This window comes from Oncorhynchus clarkii, chromosome 5, assembly GCF_045791955.1.
Source record: "Oncorhynchus clarkii lewisi isolate Uvic-CL-2024 chromosome 5, UVic_Ocla_1.0, whole genome shotgun sequence".
In the NCBI taxonomy this organism is placed as follows: domain Eukaryota; kingdom Metazoa; phylum Chordata; class Actinopteri; order Salmoniformes; family Salmonidae; genus Oncorhynchus; species Oncorhynchus clarkii.
The window spans coordinates 60,782,307-60,802,378 of NC_092151.1; the positions used below are offsets into that span (position 1 = coordinate 60,782,307).

A 20,072-nucleotide genomic window follows, 5' to 3' on the forward strand; every position below is an offset into this window, starting at 1 on the left:
AAATATATTTAAAACCTAATACTTTTAGACTTATACTCAAGTAGTATTTTACTGGGTAACTTACTTGAGTCATTTTCTACGAAGGTATCTTTTACTCAAGTATGACATTTGGGTACTTTTCCCACCACTGGTATTTGGGTAGTCAATTGTGACAGCCTTCACTGAACGGCCCTTCTAGTCTCTCGTCAACTGAAATGATTGCCATCAGGGAGGAGGGGCCAACGGGCACAGCCGAAAGGGCGGTATATGGTCATTTACAAATGGGCTGCAGCCAGCTGTTGCTGCTGGAAATGTACGCGCGGTTGAAAGGAGCGCTCCTGAATCATTATCATCTAGAATCAGGTGGACATTTCTAGCCACGGCACCAAGTATTCATTTCAACGACAACGAATAGTTCTTGAATTTTTTTAAGACATTCCAAAAAATTGTAAAATAGACACTGCTGTCATATTTATCCGTCAATACCGGCTCAAACACAGAGTAACCTACAGTTAAGAACTGGGCAGAACGTGACACCGGAGAGATATCAAAGAACAGGTGAGCTGGGAGCGGTCATTGTTTTCTTCTTATCAAAACAATATACATTTATCCTCCACTCAGAGTTTCCTTAAAATGATCTATGCTATTCTGAGAAAACTGTAAATGATGGCATAGGCTAGTAACATGCTATTACTGTTACTGTAACTCATTTATAGTAGATACTTAGGAATGCGTAACTCTGGGACATAAATACGACTATTAACCGAGTATTTTTGCATCAGAAATGCAGTAATTATTTGGGAGTCTTATGTATTATTAACAACGACACATGCTGTTGCCCAGTTGTATAATTTACTAAAGACTGCCATGTGCCTGGTTATGCTATATTTGACACAGTATTCCACTTGATAGGCTACATTCAAAGGGCCAATCATCGGGAGGCCTGTTTTTATTGATGGGTTCCTCTTGGTCAAAAGAGATAGGATCAATCAAAGATGTTTCTAACGTTAGCAAGAAGTTAGTTGTATTGTTCAGGCAGATGAAACGTGAGATTTCATCCAATAGAGAAAGTAGTGGGAAAAGTAAGCCTACCCTTTCATGACAAATAATACATTTGCATTCTTTGGCTCTATCCCACTATGAGTCATCCCTAAGTCAGATCATATTTGTGTCACAATTGAAGATGAAAGGAAATGGATGGCGAGATTCTTACATATTTACAGTAGTGGAACAATAATGCCACAAGTGTACCTATCAAGACACAACACTTTCAACTCATTTATGCATCTACACATCATAGTAATGACTCTGGCAACTCAGTTAGGAAGGACATTTATATCTTTGTGGTGACTGGGTCTATTGATTTACCATCCAAAGCCTAGTTAATTACTTCACCATGCTCAAAGGGATATTCAGTGTCTGCTTAAAAAAAAAAAAAAATACCTACAGTGCATTCTGATAGTATTCAGACCTCTTGACTTTTTCCACATTTTATTACGTTACAGCCTTGTTCTAAAATAAAATAAAAATAAATCCTGGTCAATCTACACACAATACTCCATAATGACAAAGCAAAAACAGGTTTTGACATTTTTGCAAATATATTACAAATTAAAAACTGAAATATAATATATACATAAGTATTCAGACCTTTTCCTCAGTACTTTGTGTTGAAGCACCTTTGGCAGCGATTACAGCCTTGAGTCTTCTTGGGTATGACACTACAAGCTTGGCACACCTTGGGACACCTTCTCCCATTCTGCTCTGCAGATCCTCTCAAACTTTGTCAGGTTGGATAAGGAGCATTGCTGCACAGCTATTTTCAGGTCTCTCCAGAGATGTTCGATCGGGTTCAAGTCCAGGTTCTGGCTGGGCCACTCAAGGACATTCAGAGACTTGTCCCGAAGCTACTCCTGCATTGTCTTGTGTCACACGGGACTAGGAGTGTGAGGTAAGAATCAGGCGCAGAGAGCAGAGAGTTCAAAAGGGAGAAGTGCACTTTAATATGGCACCAAAAGCAATGCCTAAAACACAGGGCGCGAAAAATATGGACCAACCCAAAACACAGGGTACCAGGTCCGGAGCACGAACACACCCAACAACACAACACGTAACACAAGAACAATCCCTCACAAAACAAGGGCGGGTTTACTAGCCTTAAATAAGGAAGCCCATCAGGCAAACACAATTAGACACAGGTGCAACTAATGAGACAAAATAAAACAGAAAACGGAAAAGGGATCGGTGGCGGCTAGTAGGCCGGTGACGACGACCGCCGAGCACCGCCCGAACAGGCAGGGGAGCCAACCTCGACGGAAGTCGTGACATCTTGGCTGTGTGCTTAAGGTCGTTGTCCTGTTGGAAGGTGAACCTTCGCCCCCAGTCTGAGGTCCTGAGTACTCTGGAGCAGGTTTTCATCAAGGACCTCTGTGTACTTTGCTCAGTTCATTTTCCCTCAATCCTGACTAGTCTCCCAGTCCCTGCCGCTGAAAAACATCCCCACAGCATGACGCTGCCACCCCCGTGCTTCACCTTAAGGATGGTGCCAGGTTTCATCCAGATGTAACGCTTGGCATTCAGGCCAAATAGTTCAATCTTGGTTTCGTCAGACCAGAGAATCTTGTTTCTCATGGTCTGAGAGTTCTCTAGGTGACTTTGGGCAAACTCCAAGCGGGCTGTCATGTGCCTTTTACTGAGGAGTGGCATCTGTCTGGCCACTCTACCATAAAGACCTGATTGGTGGAGTGCTGCGGAAATGGATGTCCTTCTGGAAGGTTCTCCCATCTCCACAGAGGATCTCTGGAGCTCTCTCAGAATGACCATCAGGTTCTTGGTCACCTCCCTGACCAAGGCCCTTCTCTGCCAATTTCTCAATTTGGGACCTTCAATGCTGCAGACATTTTTTGGTACCCTTCCCCAGATCTGTGCCTCGACACAATTCTGTTTCAGAGCTCCAAAGACAATTCCTTCAACCTCATGGCTTGGTTTTTGCTCTGACATGCACTGTTAACTGTGTGACCTTATATAGACAGGTGTGTGCCTTTCCAAATCATGTCCAATCATTTGATTTACCACAGTGGACTTCAATCAAGTTGTCGAAACATCCCAAGGATGATCAATGGAAACAGGATGCACCTGAGCTCAATTTCTAGTCTCATAAGCAAAGACTCTGAATACTAATGTAAATCATTTATTTTTTATTTTTTTATTAGCAATAAAAAATTAACAGATTTTGATTTGTCATTATGGGGTATTGTGTAGATTGATGAGGAAAAATATAAAATTAATCATTTTTAGAACAAGGCTGTAACGTAACAAAATGTGGAAAAAAGGAAGGGGTCTGAATACTTTCCAAATGTGTTGTGTCTACCAATTGGTGCCCTTCTTTTCAAGACATTGAAAAGCTCCCTGGTTTTGTGATTGAATCTGTGCTAGAAATGTACTACTGGACTGAGGGACCTTACATATACTTGTGTGTGTGGGGTTCAGAGATAGGGTAGTCAGTCATAAAACAATCTTGTTAACCTCTATTACTGAACACAGAGATACACTTATTATGTGATTTGTTTAGCAAATCTTTACCCAGGAACTTATTAAGGCTTGCCATAACAAAGAGGGTGAATAGTTATATAACCAAGAGATTCTAGTTTTTTTTTTAAATGTATTCTTTTTAAATATATATATCTTCTCTTTGACATTATGGAATATTTTGTGTAGATAAATGACAAGTAAAAATCACAATGAAATTAATTTAAAACCCAATTTCTTACGCACCAACATTTGAAGAAATCCAAGGGGGTGAATACTTATGATAGGCACTGTATAGCCTTTATACGGTGCATACATAATGTACATTTGGGGGGTGTATTGTGTGTGTCCTTCAGGCCTATATACAGGTACAGTAGTTCATTCCCATTGCATGTACAATTCCTTTTTAAATGATGCATATTTTTATGGAGAATTTTGTAAACGCTAGAGAACATTGAAACACTATTTATATGGACTAAATTCATTTTAGATGATGCCAGTGGCTTAGAGGGTGTACATTATACTGTCACAATAGGGACGCAGGATTTTATATCATGAAGGAAAGATTTGCCGTGGAGCAAATATGTAAAGTGGAATCTGGTCCAGCGGCTGTTTTAAATGCATTTTATTTATGCTTACATTTTTATCCTTTCATTCAGCTCTGCAAAAATCTTAACTTGGAGCAAAGCATAGCCACCAGAAAGGCACAAATTATATGGTTAGGATACATTAAAAAAAATATATTTTCAAAGTAGAATATTTACCAGTTTTCAGTAAAACACTGAAATACAGTATTTCCAATGCCTACAACAAATATTTGTTAATCGTGAACTGAAAGGTTTAAATTCTTTGCATGACTTGACAACATCTGTGTTTGTTATTCTTGTTCTCTAGTTGCTTTTCCATGGACAGCAATATGTTTGTTTCTGAAAGAGAGCATCTTTGACCTTTTGGTTTTTTAATAAAACCACTAAACTTGGGCACTCAGTATTGAACCTGTTGCCCCTGGTGCAGTCATGACTACATCTCTGTCTCTCTCTCTCTCTGTCTCTCTCTGTCTCTTTCTGTCTCTCTTTGTCTCTCTCTCTCTCTGTCTCTGTCGCTCTCTGTCTCTGTCGCTCTCTGTCTCTCTCTATCTCTGTCTCTCTCTGTCTGTCTGTCTGTCTGTCTGTCTGTCTCTCTCTCTCTCTCTCTCTCTCTCTCTCTCTCTCTGTCTCTGTCTCTGTCTGTCTCTGTCTCTCTCTGTCTCTGTCTCTCTCTGTCTCTCTCTGTCTCTCTGTCTCTGTCTCTCTCTGTCTCTCTCTCTCTGTCTCTCTCTCTCTCTCTGTCTCTGTCTCTGTCTCTGTCTCTGTCTCTCTTTGTCTCTCTCTCTCTCTGTCTCTGTCTCTGTCTCTGTCGCTCTCTGTCGCTCTCTGTCTCTGTCTCTCTCTCTGTCGCTCTCTGTCTCTCTCTCTGTCTCTGTCTCTCTCTGTCTCTCTCTCTCTCTCTCTCTCTCTCTGTCTCTGTCTCTGTCTCTGTCTCTGTCTCTCTCTGTCTCTGTCTCTCTCTGTCTCTCTCTGTCTCTGTCTCTCTCTGTCTCTAAGCTGAGACACGACACTATGGTCTTGACATGTCTCTGTGGTTCACAAAAATCCCAAAGCTCTTCCAGAAAGATCAGGTGTCCTGTCCATAGTGTGTGTCTATTCTGACTCAATCCAAAATATACAGGCAATTTAATTATCTCCTGTTAAAATTAGCCAGATATTTCCTCACCTCTGCTTTGCAAATGTCCAGCCAGGGAGTCATTGCAAATAACAAAGCGCATAAACTGTCTGACCATGCTGTGTCACATTCGAGTTTTAAATAAACATGGGGTGAAATATAGATTTCTTAACCATAAATTATTCTTGCAAATTGATACTGTATTGGCCTACTGCATTGCTATTAGAATATTTCACACAAACCTTAATCTGTGATAAATTCAGCGATGAATGAAGTGTTAACTTTTTTAATAATAATTTGCATTTTATGTCAAGGTTTGAGGGGGCTTTATGTATTGAGTTATGCAAATATGATTCCTGCTTTCTATTTTGGGCCTGGTTTCTCATCTTGCCATTGAACTGAAATGACTGGAGCATCAACAACTAATACTGAAAACACTCTGCTTTTATGCATTTTCCCAGCTAATATTGTATGGTAGCGTTCATCTAAGAGTATGGTTCTCTGTTCACTGTTATTGGCCTTAAAGGGGAAATGTATGCTTTCTCCTTCTGCAAGGGGTGAACATTAGCAAGTTTCCATTTCATGTATTTAATGGAATGTGGAATGACACAGTTGTTATTGCCATGTACATATACAGCAATGATCCATGTTCATGAGTAAGTTCCCATTTAACGTTCACCGGTATTGCTATAATTAAAGCCAGTGTGTTAGTGAGAAGTACCACACCCCTGTATCAAGTCCTTCACTCACTCATATGAAGTAGTGCTACAGTGTTGACTGGTAATGACAAAACTGTTTGTTGTCGGGGTTCTTCGCCCTGTGGTGTCCCAGTGAGACACTCAGCAATTTCTCTGGGGACAGCCAGGGTGTCTTTGGGAGAGAGGGCCTGTCTGTGCTAGAGGCCTGCTCTGTTAGTGTGTATGGTCTCGTTTCCACTGTCTGGCCTCTGGGAAGGTGTCAGAGGAAGCTGCACTCTGTCCCTAGGAGCTCGAGACCCTGGGGCAACTGTATGTGAGTGCAATTATTGCAGTATTACAGGACACAAAATGTTATTTTCTACTCCACTTACTGTATACAGTATATAATCTATAGATTACCACAGGCATTTTCCTGGTCTTGAATACCATGGTCTCTTGAGTGGCAAAAAGTAATTGGATTCCATCCTATAGTGTGTGAACAAGATCATTGGAAATTAAAACCGTAACATTTGCTCTACCCCCCAAGGCACCCAAATGTACATTCTCAACAACACTCCAATGGTTTTTAAAGAGAGTGAAACTCAGGTACATTTCTCTCTAACCTGACTTTTATGAGCCTGTTTGAGACCTCACGTGGCGGTTGTCATACGGACTACGTTATCCAGAATTAGCTGACATTAGGCGTGTGCAGGTTTACTGGCTTCGTGGCTGGGGGTTTGAGAAACCCTCAAAACAACGGTGAGAGGGCCAAGTCCTCACTGTTTAGAGGGGAGGTAAATGCTATATTTGCCCGGATGTGTGGTGTGTAATTCTGAGAGAAAGGAACTTTCTGTAAACCCCAATGTGATAAAGATCTCTCTGGCCTCTCTGTAGCTCAGATCTTCCACTTCCCTCTACTGTCTTCATTTACATCAGAGGCGAGATGCTCTCTTCTGCAGAACTGTACATGCTAGTCATGTAGAGTTCTCCTCTCAGTTGCAGAAAACAATTGTATTTTTTTTATTCAGTACAATGCAAGATGATGCAATCATAATTGGTGCAGTCATTTGGTGTGTTCTTGGTGGACCTCTTGTTTGTGCAATCCAATAGCTGAGCAGTTACAACTATTTTCCCCCAGTATCTGTTACTAGTTTGCTGTACTATAGATTTAGGAGACTTGTCCACTTTCTAATTCTGTCAGTCTTAATAAAGTGGTATTATTCAGAGAAGTTTCAGTAATCGAAAATGGAGTACCAACGATGGATATTTTTCCACACATTGATTGACTCTGTTCTATTTTACAGTTTGAGGTGTAAGTGTCTTGTCTTAGAGGCTGACTCCAGTGGATACTTTATAAGGTAATGATAGGGGGCACAGAGGTGGATTCCTCAGAAATGCCCTGAATGCCTGTGTGCCAAGCGTGGGCGAGGGGGCAGCGGGCACTCTGGGGGTCGTGGGAACACCGGCACCATATCCGCTCACTCACCATTTGGATGTGGCTTCTAAATATAGATGCCATACGTGTCCAACATGAGAAGGGAAACTCCTCTGGGCTTTGCATCTGTAGGGACAGTACAGTACAGTCAGTTACTGCCAGCTGAGGACAGGGACGCAGAGAGTTGTACTAGACCTAACTTTCTAATCTCAACAGTGTACTTATCTGATGTGTAAAGTTTTTTATGATATATTGTGGATACCATTGTTATGCTCAATGTCATTTATAAATGTGACGTTCCTGATCTTGTATATTGCTGTGTTTACAACGCAATTATATACAGGCCAATGGTGATTTTGAAATAGTTACAGAGTTTAATGGCTGTGATAGGAGAAAACTGAGGATGGATCAATAACATTGTAGTTACTTCACAATTGTAGTTACAACACCATAGTGCCCATCATAAAGCTAAGGACCCTGGGACTAAACACCTCCCTCTGCAACTGGATCCTGGACTTCCTGGCGGGCCGCCCCCAGTTGGTCAGGGTAGGTAACAACACATCTGCCACGCTGATCCTCCACACAGGGGCACCTCAAGGGTGTGTGCTCAGCCCCCTCCTGTTCTCCCTGTTCACTCATGACTGCATGGCCAGGCACGACTCCAACACCATCATTAAATTTGCCGATGATACAACAGTGGTAGGTAGGCCTGATCACCGACAACAATGAGGCAGCCTATAGGGAGGAGGTCAGAGACCTGGCCGTGTGGTGCCAGGACAACAACCTCTCCCTCAACGTGATCAAGACAAAGGAGATGATTGTGGACTACAGGAAATAGAGGACCAAGCACGCCCCCATTCTCATCGACAGGGCTGCAGTGGAGCATGTTGAGAGCTTCAAGTTCCTTGGTGTTCACATCACCAACAAACTAACATGGTCCAAGCAAACCATGACAGTCGTGAAGCAGGCACAACAAACGTTTTCCCCCTCAGGAGACTGAAAAGATTTGGCATGGGTCCTCAGATCCTCAAAAGGTTCTACAGCTGCACCATCGAGAGCATCCTAACTGGTTGCATCACTGCCTGATATGGCAACTGCTCGGCCTCCGACAGCAAGGCACTACAGAGGGTAGTGCGTATGGCCTAGTACATCACTGGGGGCCAAGCTTCCTGCCATCCAGGACCTCTATACCAGGCGGTGTCAGAGGAAGGCCCTGAAAATTGTCAAGGACTCCAGCCACCTAGTCATAGACTGTTCTCTCTACTACCACACGGCAAGCTGTACCGAAGCGCCAAGTCTAGGTCCAAGAGGCTTCTAAACAGCTTCTACCCCCAAGCCATAAGTCTCCTGAACATCTAGTCAAATGGCTTACCAGACTATTCACATTGCCCCCGACCTCCCCTCTCCACACCACTGCCACTCTCTTGTCATCTATGCATAGTCACTTTAATTAACTCTACTTACATGTACATACTACCTCAACTAACCGGTGTCCCTGCACATTGACTCTGTACCGGCACCCCCCTGTATATATTGTTATTTTTTACTGATCCTCTTTAATTTCTTGTTACTGTATCTCTTTTTCTTATCCATATTTTTTGGAACTGCACTGTCGGTTAGGGGTTCGTAAGTTACTATTTCACTGTAAGGTCTACACCTGTTGTATTCTGCGCATGTGACTAATACAATTTGATTTGATTTAACCTAAATGAAAAGACGGAAGCTTGTACAGAATACAAAATATTCCAAAGCATGCATCCTGTTTGCAATAAGGCACGAAAGTAAAACTACAAAACATGTGGCAAAGAAAATATCTTTATGTCCTGAATACAAAGTGTTATGCTTGGGGCAAATCCAACAAAACACATCTTTGAGTACCACTCTTCATATTTTCAAGCATGGTGGTGGCTGCATCATGCTATGGGTGCTTGTTATCGGGCAAGGACTAGGGAGTTTTTCAGGATAAAAAGAAACAGAATAGAGCTCAGCACAGTCTAAATCCAATAGGAAAACCTGATTCAGTCTGCTTTCAAACAGACACTGGGAGACAAATTCCCCTTTCAGCAGAACAATAACCTAAAACAACATGTCAAATTAACACTGGAGTTGCTCACCAAGACAACACTGAATGTTCCTGAGTGGCCTAGCTAGAGTTTTGACTTAAATCTGCTTTAAAAATCTATGGCAAGACTTGAAAATGTCTGTCTCGCAAAGATCAACAACCAACTTGACATAGCTTGAAGAATTACAAAAATAATAGCAGATATTGTGCAATCCAGGTGTGTAATGGTCTTAGAGACTTACCCAGAAAGATTCACAGCTGTAATCGCTGCCAAATGTGATTCTAAGATGTATATATACAGTTGAAGTCGGAAGTTTACATACACTTAGGTTGGAGTCATTAAAACTTGTTTTTCAACCATCCACAAATTTCTTGTCAACAAACTATAGTTTTGGCAAGTTGGTTAGGACATCTACTTTGTGCATGACACAAGTAATTTTTCCAACAATTGTTTACAGACAGATTATTTCACTTATAATTCACTGTATCACAATTCCAGTGGATCAGAAGTTTACATACACTAAGTTGATTGTGCCTTTAAACAGCTTGGAATATTCCAGAAAAGAACATCATGGCTTTAGAAGCTTCTGATTAGGCTAATTGACATACTTTGAGTCAATTGGAGGTGTACCTGTGCATGTATTTCAAGGCCTACCTTCAAACCCAGTGCCTCTTTGCTTAACATCATGGGAAAATCAAAAGAAATCAGCCAAGACCTCAGAAAAAAAATTGTAGACTTCCACAAGTCTGGTTCATCCTTGGGAGCAATTTCCAAATGCCTGAAGGTACCACAATCATCTGTACAAACAATAGTACGCAAGTATAAACACCATGGGACCACGCAGCCGTCATACCGCTCAGGAAGGAGAAGCGCTCTGTCTCCTAGAGATGAACGTACTTTGGTGCAAAAAGTGCAAATCAATCCCAGAACAATAGCAAAGGACCTTGTGAAGATGCTGGAGGAAACAGGTACAAAAGTATTTATATCCACAGTAAAACGAGTCCTATATCGACATAACCTGAAGGTCGCTAAGCAAGGAAGAAGTCACTGCTCCAAAACCGTATAAAAAAGTCAGACTACGGTTTGCAACTGCACATGGGGACAAAGATTGTACATTTTGGAGAAATGTCCTCTGGTCTGATGAAACAAAAATAGAACTGTTTGGCCATAATGACCATCGTTATGTTTGGAGGAAAAAGGGGGATGCTTGCAAGCCGAAGAACACCATCCCAACCGTGAAGCATGGGGGTGCTTTGCTGCAGGAGGCACTGGTGCACTTCACAAAATAGATGGCATCATGAGGACGGAAAATTATGTGGATATATTGAAGCAACATCTCAAGACATCAGTCAGGAAGTTAAAGCTTGGTTGCAAATGGGTCTTCCAAATGGACAATGACCCCATGCATACTTCCAAAGTTGTGGTAAAGGGGCTTAAGAACAACAAAGTCAAGGTATTGGAGTGGCCATCACAAAGCTCTGACCTCAACCCCATAGAAAATTTGTGGGCAGAACTGAAATAACGTGTGCGAGCAAGGAGGCCTACAAACCTGACTCAGTTACACCAGCTCTGTCAGGAGGAATGGACCATAATTCACCCAACTTATTGTGGGAAGCTTGTGGAAGGCTACCCGAAACGTTTGACCCAAGTTAAACAATTTAAAGGCAATGCTACCAAATACAAATTGAGTGTATGTAAACTTCCGACTTCAACTGTATGTATATATATATATATATATATAAATATTTATATATTTTGTTACAAATGCTAGAATTTATCTTACAGTTCGACATTACGTTTTGTCATGTATTTTGTGTAGATCGTTGACAAAAATTACAATTAAATAAATTTGTAACACAACAACATGTGGAAAAAGTCAAGGGGTGTGAATACTTTCTGAATACACTGTACTGTCACACCCTGACCTTAGTATTCTTTGTTTTCCTTGTTATTTTGGGTAGGTCAGGGTGTGACATGGGTGATGTATGTGGTTTGTCTTGTCTAGGGGTTTTGTATGTTTATGGGGCTGTTTCCTTTCTAGGTAAATTGTATGTCTATGGTTGCCTAGATTGGTTCTCAATTAGAGGCAGCTGTCTATCGTTGTCTCTAATTGGGAACCATATTTAGGCAGCCATATTCTGTGGGTGATTGTCTATGTCTATGTCAGTTGCTTGTGTCAGCACAGTTCTTATTATAGCGTCACATTAGTTTATTGTTTTGTATTCAGTGTTCAGTGCTTTCTTTAATTAAACACATACCACGCTGCATTTTGGTCCGCTTCTTACGACGATCGTGACATGTACAAACATTCACTTATTTTCACTATATTCTTCTCAATCCCAACTGTCATTTTCAGCCCTACCAGTCAGTGGGCTGCCCTTAGTTATTACATCCACATGACCAGGACTGCCTGTATGTCTCTACCATATTTTTTTCTGAACCTGAACATGGGAGAAGAGGGGGTGGTGTAGAACTCTCCCTTCTGGAAAACACACTGTTTAACTTCCGCTGGTTTCACCAGGGCCTGTTGTACCTTACAAGCTGACTGGTTTATATTTGTAACCCTGCTAGCTCTGGTCCCAGGTTAACCCAGACTGAGGGGTGTCAGACTGCTCTAACTTTATCCCCCATCGCCTCATCAGAGTATAAATAAACAGGCTGCCATGACAAGGGGGAAGGGTGGGACTTAGGTCGCTTAAACAAAACACATGCCATTTTCCCATCAGAATTGTCTGAAGGTTAAGACCCATACTGTATGGTGGTTGGTGCTCTTATTTTGATAAGGTTGAGTGGCACCACTGTGTATGGGCTTACCCGTAACCCTTTATGAAGTGGCCAGAGGGCTCAACCATATGGTTTGCTTTTTGAAAGTTAGCTAGGTTTGATTGTGTTGATTGTGTGTAGGTTTGGCTGTTGATGTTGCCTTGAGATTTACAAAATACTATATATCTCAATGGGCTATCCTGATGAAATAAAGTTAACGTAATTAAACGTTTTCATTACTAGGATGACATTTACATGCTGTGCTGAAAACGGGATGAGTTCAAATGACTGAGTTTAGATTTTTTTATATATATATATATATATATATATTTTCACAGTGTTAAGCCATCTGTCAGACACGCAGACCGTAAACACAATGGGAAGGAAGAAGATACAAATCTCTCGTATCCTAGACCAGCGGAATCGACAGGTACAACTCCTTAATTATTCTATCACTTTTGATTGAGTACTACATTTGACATGGTATAGTTAAACAGTCACAGACCAAATAATACATCTACCAATATATTTCTGTTCCCAGGTGACATTCACCAAGCGTAAGTTTGGCCTGATGAAGAAAGCGTATGAGCTGAGTGTACTGTGTGACTGTGAGATCGCCCTCATCATCTTCAACAGCACCAACCGTCTGTTCCAGTACGCCAGCACTGACATGGACAAGGTCCTGCTCAAGTACACAGAGTACAGCGAGCCTCACGAGAGCAGGACCAACACAGACATACTGGAGGTATAAATACAGCTCCACACATTACTCAACATGTTCTCCTGTACGTGTAGTAGTCTGTTGCATAATTATATGCAAGGTTACAATTACATTCATTCCCAATAAAGACACACTGTTGAGAGTGCTTTGACGTTGGAATGTATACGTTTATGAAATGCTTACTTGGGCTCCCCCACAAAGCATTGAAAAAACAATGTTGGTACAGTCCACTTCGGTATTGTTAGGACATCCCCAAGAATCAATAGTATAAATAGTGCTGTCGTATCCTTGAGGTAATGTCTGTGTGTTGCTCTTTCCTCTGTCCTGCTACTGTAGACTCTGCGGAGGAAGGGCCTGGGCCTGGACGGGACAGAGCTGCTGGACACGGAGGAACCCATGCAGGTGGCAGCAGAGAAGTATGGCCCACACAGCGAGGGCATGGACCTCTCCCTGGCCCGCCAGCGCTACTACGTTAGTACTCACACGGGTCTTATCAGACAGGTGCTGTCTGAGCCAAAGGCTGTACATTAACTAAAGTTGTTTCATTGCTATCTTTTATTCTGTGAATAATGGCTACATTTGAGAAAATGATTCCATTGAACAGTCAAACCATTCATGTGACTCAGTGAGCACTTTAGCTCTGCAATGCAGCTGCAATAAACCTAACTTTCAAATCTTAACTCAAACAGACACTCTCTCATATTTCTCCTCAGGCCCCCTCCTTGCACTCACCAGAGGCCCAGTTCCTGGTGTCTACTGGCTGTGAGAATGGATACCCCAACTCCTCCAACCCCAGCCCGAGCTCCCACAGACCCCCGGCCTTCAAGCCCCTGGGCCCCAGACCAGGCTCAGCCAGCCCTGCAGGGCCCCACTGCCATGCTGCCTTCATGTCCCCACACTCAGGTGACCTGGCCCCCTAGTTCCTCTTTGCAAACATTCCTAGAGTGTTAGAGGTACCATTCTTGACATGATTTGTCTACAGAATGGCTGGCGTGAATGAGTGTCCATGAGTGTAAGTCCATCTCAGTTCTGTGCAGCCAGCTGTGCACACAGGAAGTGAGTGTGTGTGTGTGCTGTCTGAAACAGTCCCCACAAGTGAAACAGCGTCTGGAGGCTGATCTGTGGTTTCTGAGCAGTGAGTGTGTTGCACCTGCTGGTCATCTCAGCTCAGCTCAACCCCTCACTCTTCACACCATATAGTTATTAGTAGACATGTGTAGAGATGCCACTCAGTGGTGTGTGATCGCAACCAAGCTTTGTAGTCAATTAAATCAGCATTTTGAAAGACTATACACTACTGTACGATGCTTGTAATATGCCCTTATTATCAATACAGATCAGAGCTAAATGTATGGTAAAAATATGTATCATGCTTACTAAGTGTGTGAATACATTTTTTTGTTATCAGGTTGACATTAATAATGTACGTTTTGGTAATCTGAAGTAATCTGAAGTGGCAGACGTCTATTAGAGATCCAAAATGAACTTTTACAGGCAGAGCGATGAGAGAGATTGAGAGAGAGAGTGATTGAGTGTTCTGTCGGTGAGTGAAACATCTTGTTCTCACTTCCTATTTGTGTTCTCTCTGTTCAGGTATTGGCAACTCTATGTTCTCCCATGGCAACCTGAGCCGTGCCTTGGAGATGAAGACTCCTCCCCCTTTGAATCTGGGCAGTGAGAACCGGCGGACAGAGAGCCACCCAGGCATGGGTGGCACACGCGCCAACTTTAACAGTTCTGTAAGGATCTCTTAAATCCTACTTGTCAGGTCGATTTATTGCTCTCTTTTTATTTATAAAGCTCTCTTGCAAAAACATCCCCCGTACCTAACATCATTACTAACTTTAAGACGTATGAGTTACCATACCCGGTCTCAGGGATGGCTAACTCTGGAGATCCCTTCAGTCTCTTTGGCAGTTCAAATTGTTAATTGGGGACCTCTTTGCTGAGGAATGTGATTGTTTTTTCTTGAGTGTGTTTTTTTGTGGTAATCTTGTATATTTGTATCATGTGGTATTTGTAAAGTGTGTATTTGCAGGGCTCCCTTGTAAAAGAGACCTTAGTCTCAATGGGACTCCCTGCTAAGACAAAGAAAACATCTCTCTCTCCATGTGATGTTCAGAGAGGGATACTGTACCCGGGCATGCACCCAGGGAACCACATGCTGGCAATGGGGAAGACAGGTCTGCTGACTCATGGTCTGGGGGGCTACAGCCTCTCCTCTGCTGGACCATCTGGTAAGGCTGCAGCTCTGCTCCTCTTAAATCTTCACCTGCTTCTTAGTTAGTGATTTACAATAATTCTCCTCTTCCCTCCCAGACTACAGTCACCCAGGTTTCTCCCATGCTGTGAGTCTACAGCGTGGGACTGTGAACCCATGGCAGACAGCACAACCACAGGAGCAGCATGTACCTCACCTCAGCCCAGCGTAAGACCACTGATATTTTATTTATCAGTTAAGTCAGTTAAGAACAAATTCTTATTTTCAATGATGGCCTAGGAACAGTGGGTTAACTTCCTTGTTCAGGGGCAGAACGACAGATTTTTACCTTGTCAGCTCGGGGGTTCAATCTAGCAACCTTTCAGTTACTGGCCCAACGCTCTAACCACTAGGCTACCTGCCGTCCCATATACACCTTACTCAATTACTCAGTGTTCGCACAGTGATGGACCTGATAGTGTTGTGTGTCCACTAGTGGCCTCTATAGGAAAAATAGCAAGTGAGGATTAATTTCATACTATATCATGCATGCATATACTATTCTCTTTTCTCTGTCCGCTTGCTGTGTACCAGGATGTCCAGTGGAGGGTGCTCTTTTCCTTCTCAGTCCTCAACCCCCACCCCTCCTCCTCACCCCTCCCTCAACCTCAGCATCAAATCGGAGCGCTGCTCCCCGGAGCACATCTGCTCCCCGACCTCTCCGCCCGTGCGCCACCTGAGGCAGCACTCTCCAATGAGCACCTCCAATTCCGCTCACCACACCCCCCAGGAGCCCTACCCAGCCAATGAGAGAGAGGATTTCCCCAAAGGAGGTGTTCCCTACCCGGCTCAGCACGGGGCAGAGGAGAAAGGAGGGCTGCCCCTGAGGCAATTAGAAATCAGCGATGGGTGGCAGAGATAGCTGGCAGCGACTACCACACACAAAAATCCTGCCACATGGTTTCCAACACACAGAGAGAGGTGATGAGTTCACTCGTTCACATCATCCCAGAGGAAAGAAATACCCCCCTTAGAGCTGGGCTGGACTCTCCATTGTAGGCAATGAACATGTGGCACTGCCTCTCTGATTTTGATACAGTGAGGAGATACCGTGGGTGTGCTGTTGTTGGGTTTGGTTGGTTTGTCTGCGTGTTGGTTCAAAGGGGTGTCAAACCACACATCAATGTGGTTCTCTCCTCCTGCTTGGGCTACAGCACAGAGCAGAGCAGGGGTGAGAGCATCAGTCATTTAGCCATGTCATTTAGAGCACAGTGTTTCAGATTAATGCTTCACATTCAGGTCCCCATTTAATGTACATATATATAACTTTCATGCTTAGTTTATCCTTCAGCCCAAAATCAATGAAGTGGTCAGCTCACAGGAGACCGATTAGGGAGCAGCAAGGTTCTATTCATCTATCATGGTCTCAATGGGCATGGCCTCGTGATAGTGAGTGGGAAGTTGGTCTGGATAGGAATTGATCACAGAAAAACAAAAATGTAATCTCCACTTATGGATTTTTGTATTGAAAATCTGTGCATTTTTAAGTCTCTCAGGGATTTAGATCATTGGTTCCATTACAAAGGTTTAGTGTTGCTTTTAATAATACTGAGCAAAGCTGTTTGTTTTTACACTATATCCTGCATAGTTTAATTATTTCTTTTTGGACACTGGCCTTAATCATGAAAAATTATGACATCAATTTAAGACCAAAGGATATGTAATGTGTTTATTTTCTTAAATATGAATATTCAATATAAACCAAAGTTTGCATCTAATGTATTTCTAAAAATATCTAAAGGCATGTAAGAATTATCCATCAGTAGTAATCATTATACATCTTCAATCTATTCCCCCTTGCGAACAATTAAGGTCCATATTCAGTATAATAATTTTATAAAGTTGAGCTTTTTTTTTGTTTAAATAAATTAAAAAGCTCAGGGCTGGACTACCGCATTTGGGGTCACTGGGGAACCGACCTCCAGGTACCCTGCTTTTCAACATATTTTGTATTGGGAAAAATGTGCAGTTTTATATCATATCAAATCAAATGGTGTAGTAGACCTTACAGTGAAATGCTTACTTACAAGCCGTTAACCAACAATGCAGTTTTTATGTAAGAGATAAAAAAAAAGTAAGAGACAAGAATAACAAATGATTAAAGAGCAGCAGTAAATAACAATAGTGGAGCTACATACAGGGGGTACCGGTTACCCCGGTGTCGAGGTAATATGGTTACCCCGGTGTCGAGGGAATATAGTTACCCCGGTGTCGAGGTAATATGGTTACCCCGGTGTCGAGGTAATATGGTTACCCCGGTGTCGAGGTAATATAGTTACCCCGGTGTCGAGGTAATATAGTTACCCCGGTGTCGAGGTAATATAGTTACCCCGGTGTCGAGGTAATATGGTTACCCCGGTGTCGAGGTAATATGGTTACCCCGGTGTCGAGGTAATATGGTTACCCCGGTGTCGAGGTAATATAGTTACCCCGGTGTCGAGGTAATATGGTTACCCCGGTGTCGAGGTAATATGGTTACCCCGGTGTCGAGGTAATATGGTTACCCCGGTGTGGAGGTAATATGGTTACCCCGGTGTCGAGGTAATATGGTTACCCCGGTGTCGAGGTAATATGGTTACCCCGGTGTCGAGGTAATATGGTTACCCCGGTGTCGAGGTAATATAGTTACCCCGGTGTCGAGGTAATATGGTTACCCCGGTGTCGAGGTAATATGGTTACCCCGGTGTCGAGGTAATATGGTTACCCCGGTGTCGAGGTAATATGGTTACCCCGGTGTCGAGGTAATATGGTTACCCCGGTGTCGAGGTAATATGGTTACCCCGGTGTCGAGGTAATATGGTTACCCCGGTGTCGAGGTAATATAGTTACCCCGGTGTCGAGGTAATATGGTTACCCCGGTGTCGAGGTAATATGGTTACCCCGGTGTCGAGGTAATATAGTTACCCCGGTGTCGAGGTAATATGGTTACCCCGGTGTCGAGGTAATATAGTTACCCCGGTGTCGAGGTAATATGGTTACCCCGGTGTCGAGGTAATATAGTTACCCCGGTGTCGAGGTAATATGGTTACCCCGGTGTCGAGGTAATATGGTTACCCCGGTGTCGAGGTAATATAGTTACCCCGGTGTCGAGGTAATATGGTTACCCCGGTGTCGAGGTAATATAGTTACCCCGGTGTCGAGGTAATATGGTTACCCCGGTGTCGAGGTAATATAGTTACCCCGGTGTCGAGGTAATATGGTTACCCCGGTGTCGAGGTAATATGGTTACCCCGGTGTCGAGGTAATATAGTTACCCCGGTGTCGAGGTAATATGGTTACCCCGGTGTCGAGGTAATATGGTTACCCCGGTGTCGAGGTAATATAGTTACCCCGGTGTCGAGGTAATATGGTTACCCCGGTGTCGAGGTAATATGGTTACCCCGGTGTCGAGGTAATATAGTTACCCCGGTGTCGAGGTAATATGGTTACCCCGGTGTCGAGGTAATATAGTTACCCCGGTGTCGAGGTAATATAGTTACCCCGGTGTCGAGGTAATATGGTTACCCCGGTGTCGAGGTAATATAGTTACCCCGGTGTCGAGGTAATAGAGGTAATATGTACATGTAGGTATTAAAGTGACTATGCATAGATAATAACAGAGAGTAGCAGCAGCGTTCTGGGGTGGGGGGGGGGGGGAGTGCAAATAGTCTGGGCAGCCATTGGATTAGCTGTTCAGGAGTCTTATGGCTTGGGGGTAGAAGCTATTTAGGAGCCACTTGGACCTAGGCTTGGCGCTCCGGTACCACTTGGACCTAGACTTGGCGCTCCGGTACCGCTTGCCATGCGGTAGCAGAGGGAACAGTCTATGACTAGGGTGGCTGGAGTCTTTGACAATTATTTGGGCCTTCCTCTGCACCACGTGGTATAGAGGTCCTGGATGGCAGGAAGCTTGGTCCCAGTGATGTACTGGGCCGTACACACTACCATGTGTAGTGCCTTGCGGTCGGAGGCCGAGCAAAAACCTTTTGAGGATATGATGACCCATACCAAATCTTATATTACAATTCTACATTTTGTCATGAGGCTAAGAGAAAATGTTACATTTTTAAAGCACATTTTCTGCAATTCTACACTTTTTGGTATGGGTCATAGAGAAAAATGTACCGTTTTGTAGCTCATCTCATGCTATTGTTCACATTTTGCCAAGAGGTTGAGAGACATTTTTGCAGTTGTAAAGCACATTTCCTGCAATTCGACACATTTTGGTATCATATGATAGCTGGGGGGGAACCCGACCTCCAGGTGGCCCCCAACCCCTGTGTGCCCGTTTGGTAATCCAGCCCTGCAAAAGTGTGGAAAGGGAAGCATTTGATTAATTGTCAGTGGGGCAATGGGAATAAGGTATGTTGAGAATCAGACACAAATCAACTTAAGTTAACTTTTGTCTATGAAAAAAACAAGACACTTTTTATTGCTTGTGTGAGTTTGTGTTTTTGATTATTATTTTTTTAATGATGTTTGTGTAGTATGCACTGGATTTTTGGTGTGTTATTGTTTCATTTATCCATTTTGTGTTTAAAAAGTCTGCAAAAATGTATAATGTAAAATGACCTTGTATCCATTTTGTTTCTCATTGTGGGTTTGTGTGTACATTGAAGTTAACTATTTTGTCCACAAGAGGGCAACATATTTCACACTATCACTCTGGAGGCAAGACAGAATGCAGGACAGAATCAGCCATTACTAGTGGTTGTTAATTCATCTGACAAAAAGAAATTTCATCATCTGATTTCATCTGACAAACAGGTTCAAGCAGTGGACTGTGATGGTATTAAGATAAAACTGCATCATTAGTGTATTGAAGACATACACATAGAGCACTTCAAGTTATGGTTGACAACATGAAATTAATTTGTATATATGTGTCCATATTGACACAAATTACACTGAACAAAAATATAAACACAACATGTAAAGTGTTGGTCCCATGTTTCGTGAACTGAAA

The 20,072-nt window shown here is 42.9% G+C and overlaps 1 protein-coding gene across 1 annotated transcript; it reads left to right on the plus strand.

Annotated features, from left to right (window-relative positions):
- Positions 1-273: 273 nt before the first annotated feature.
- LOC139410139 (myocyte-specific enhancer factor 2B-like) lies at positions 274-19,689 on the plus strand. The gene is made up of 9 exons (XM_071155584.1): positions 274-537; positions 12,485-12,576; positions 12,688-12,891; positions 13,204-13,338; positions 13,581-13,770; positions 14,461-14,606; positions 14,990-15,104; positions 15,187-15,295; positions 15,662-19,689. Exons 2-9 carry the CDS (start codon positions 12,523-12,525, stop codon positions 15,987-15,989), a joined length of 1,281 nt encoding a protein of 426 aa, XP_071011685.1. The 5' UTR covers positions 274-537; positions 12,485-12,522; the 3' UTR covers positions 15,990-19,689.
- The last annotated feature ends 383 nt before the right edge of the window (positions 19,690-20,072 follow it).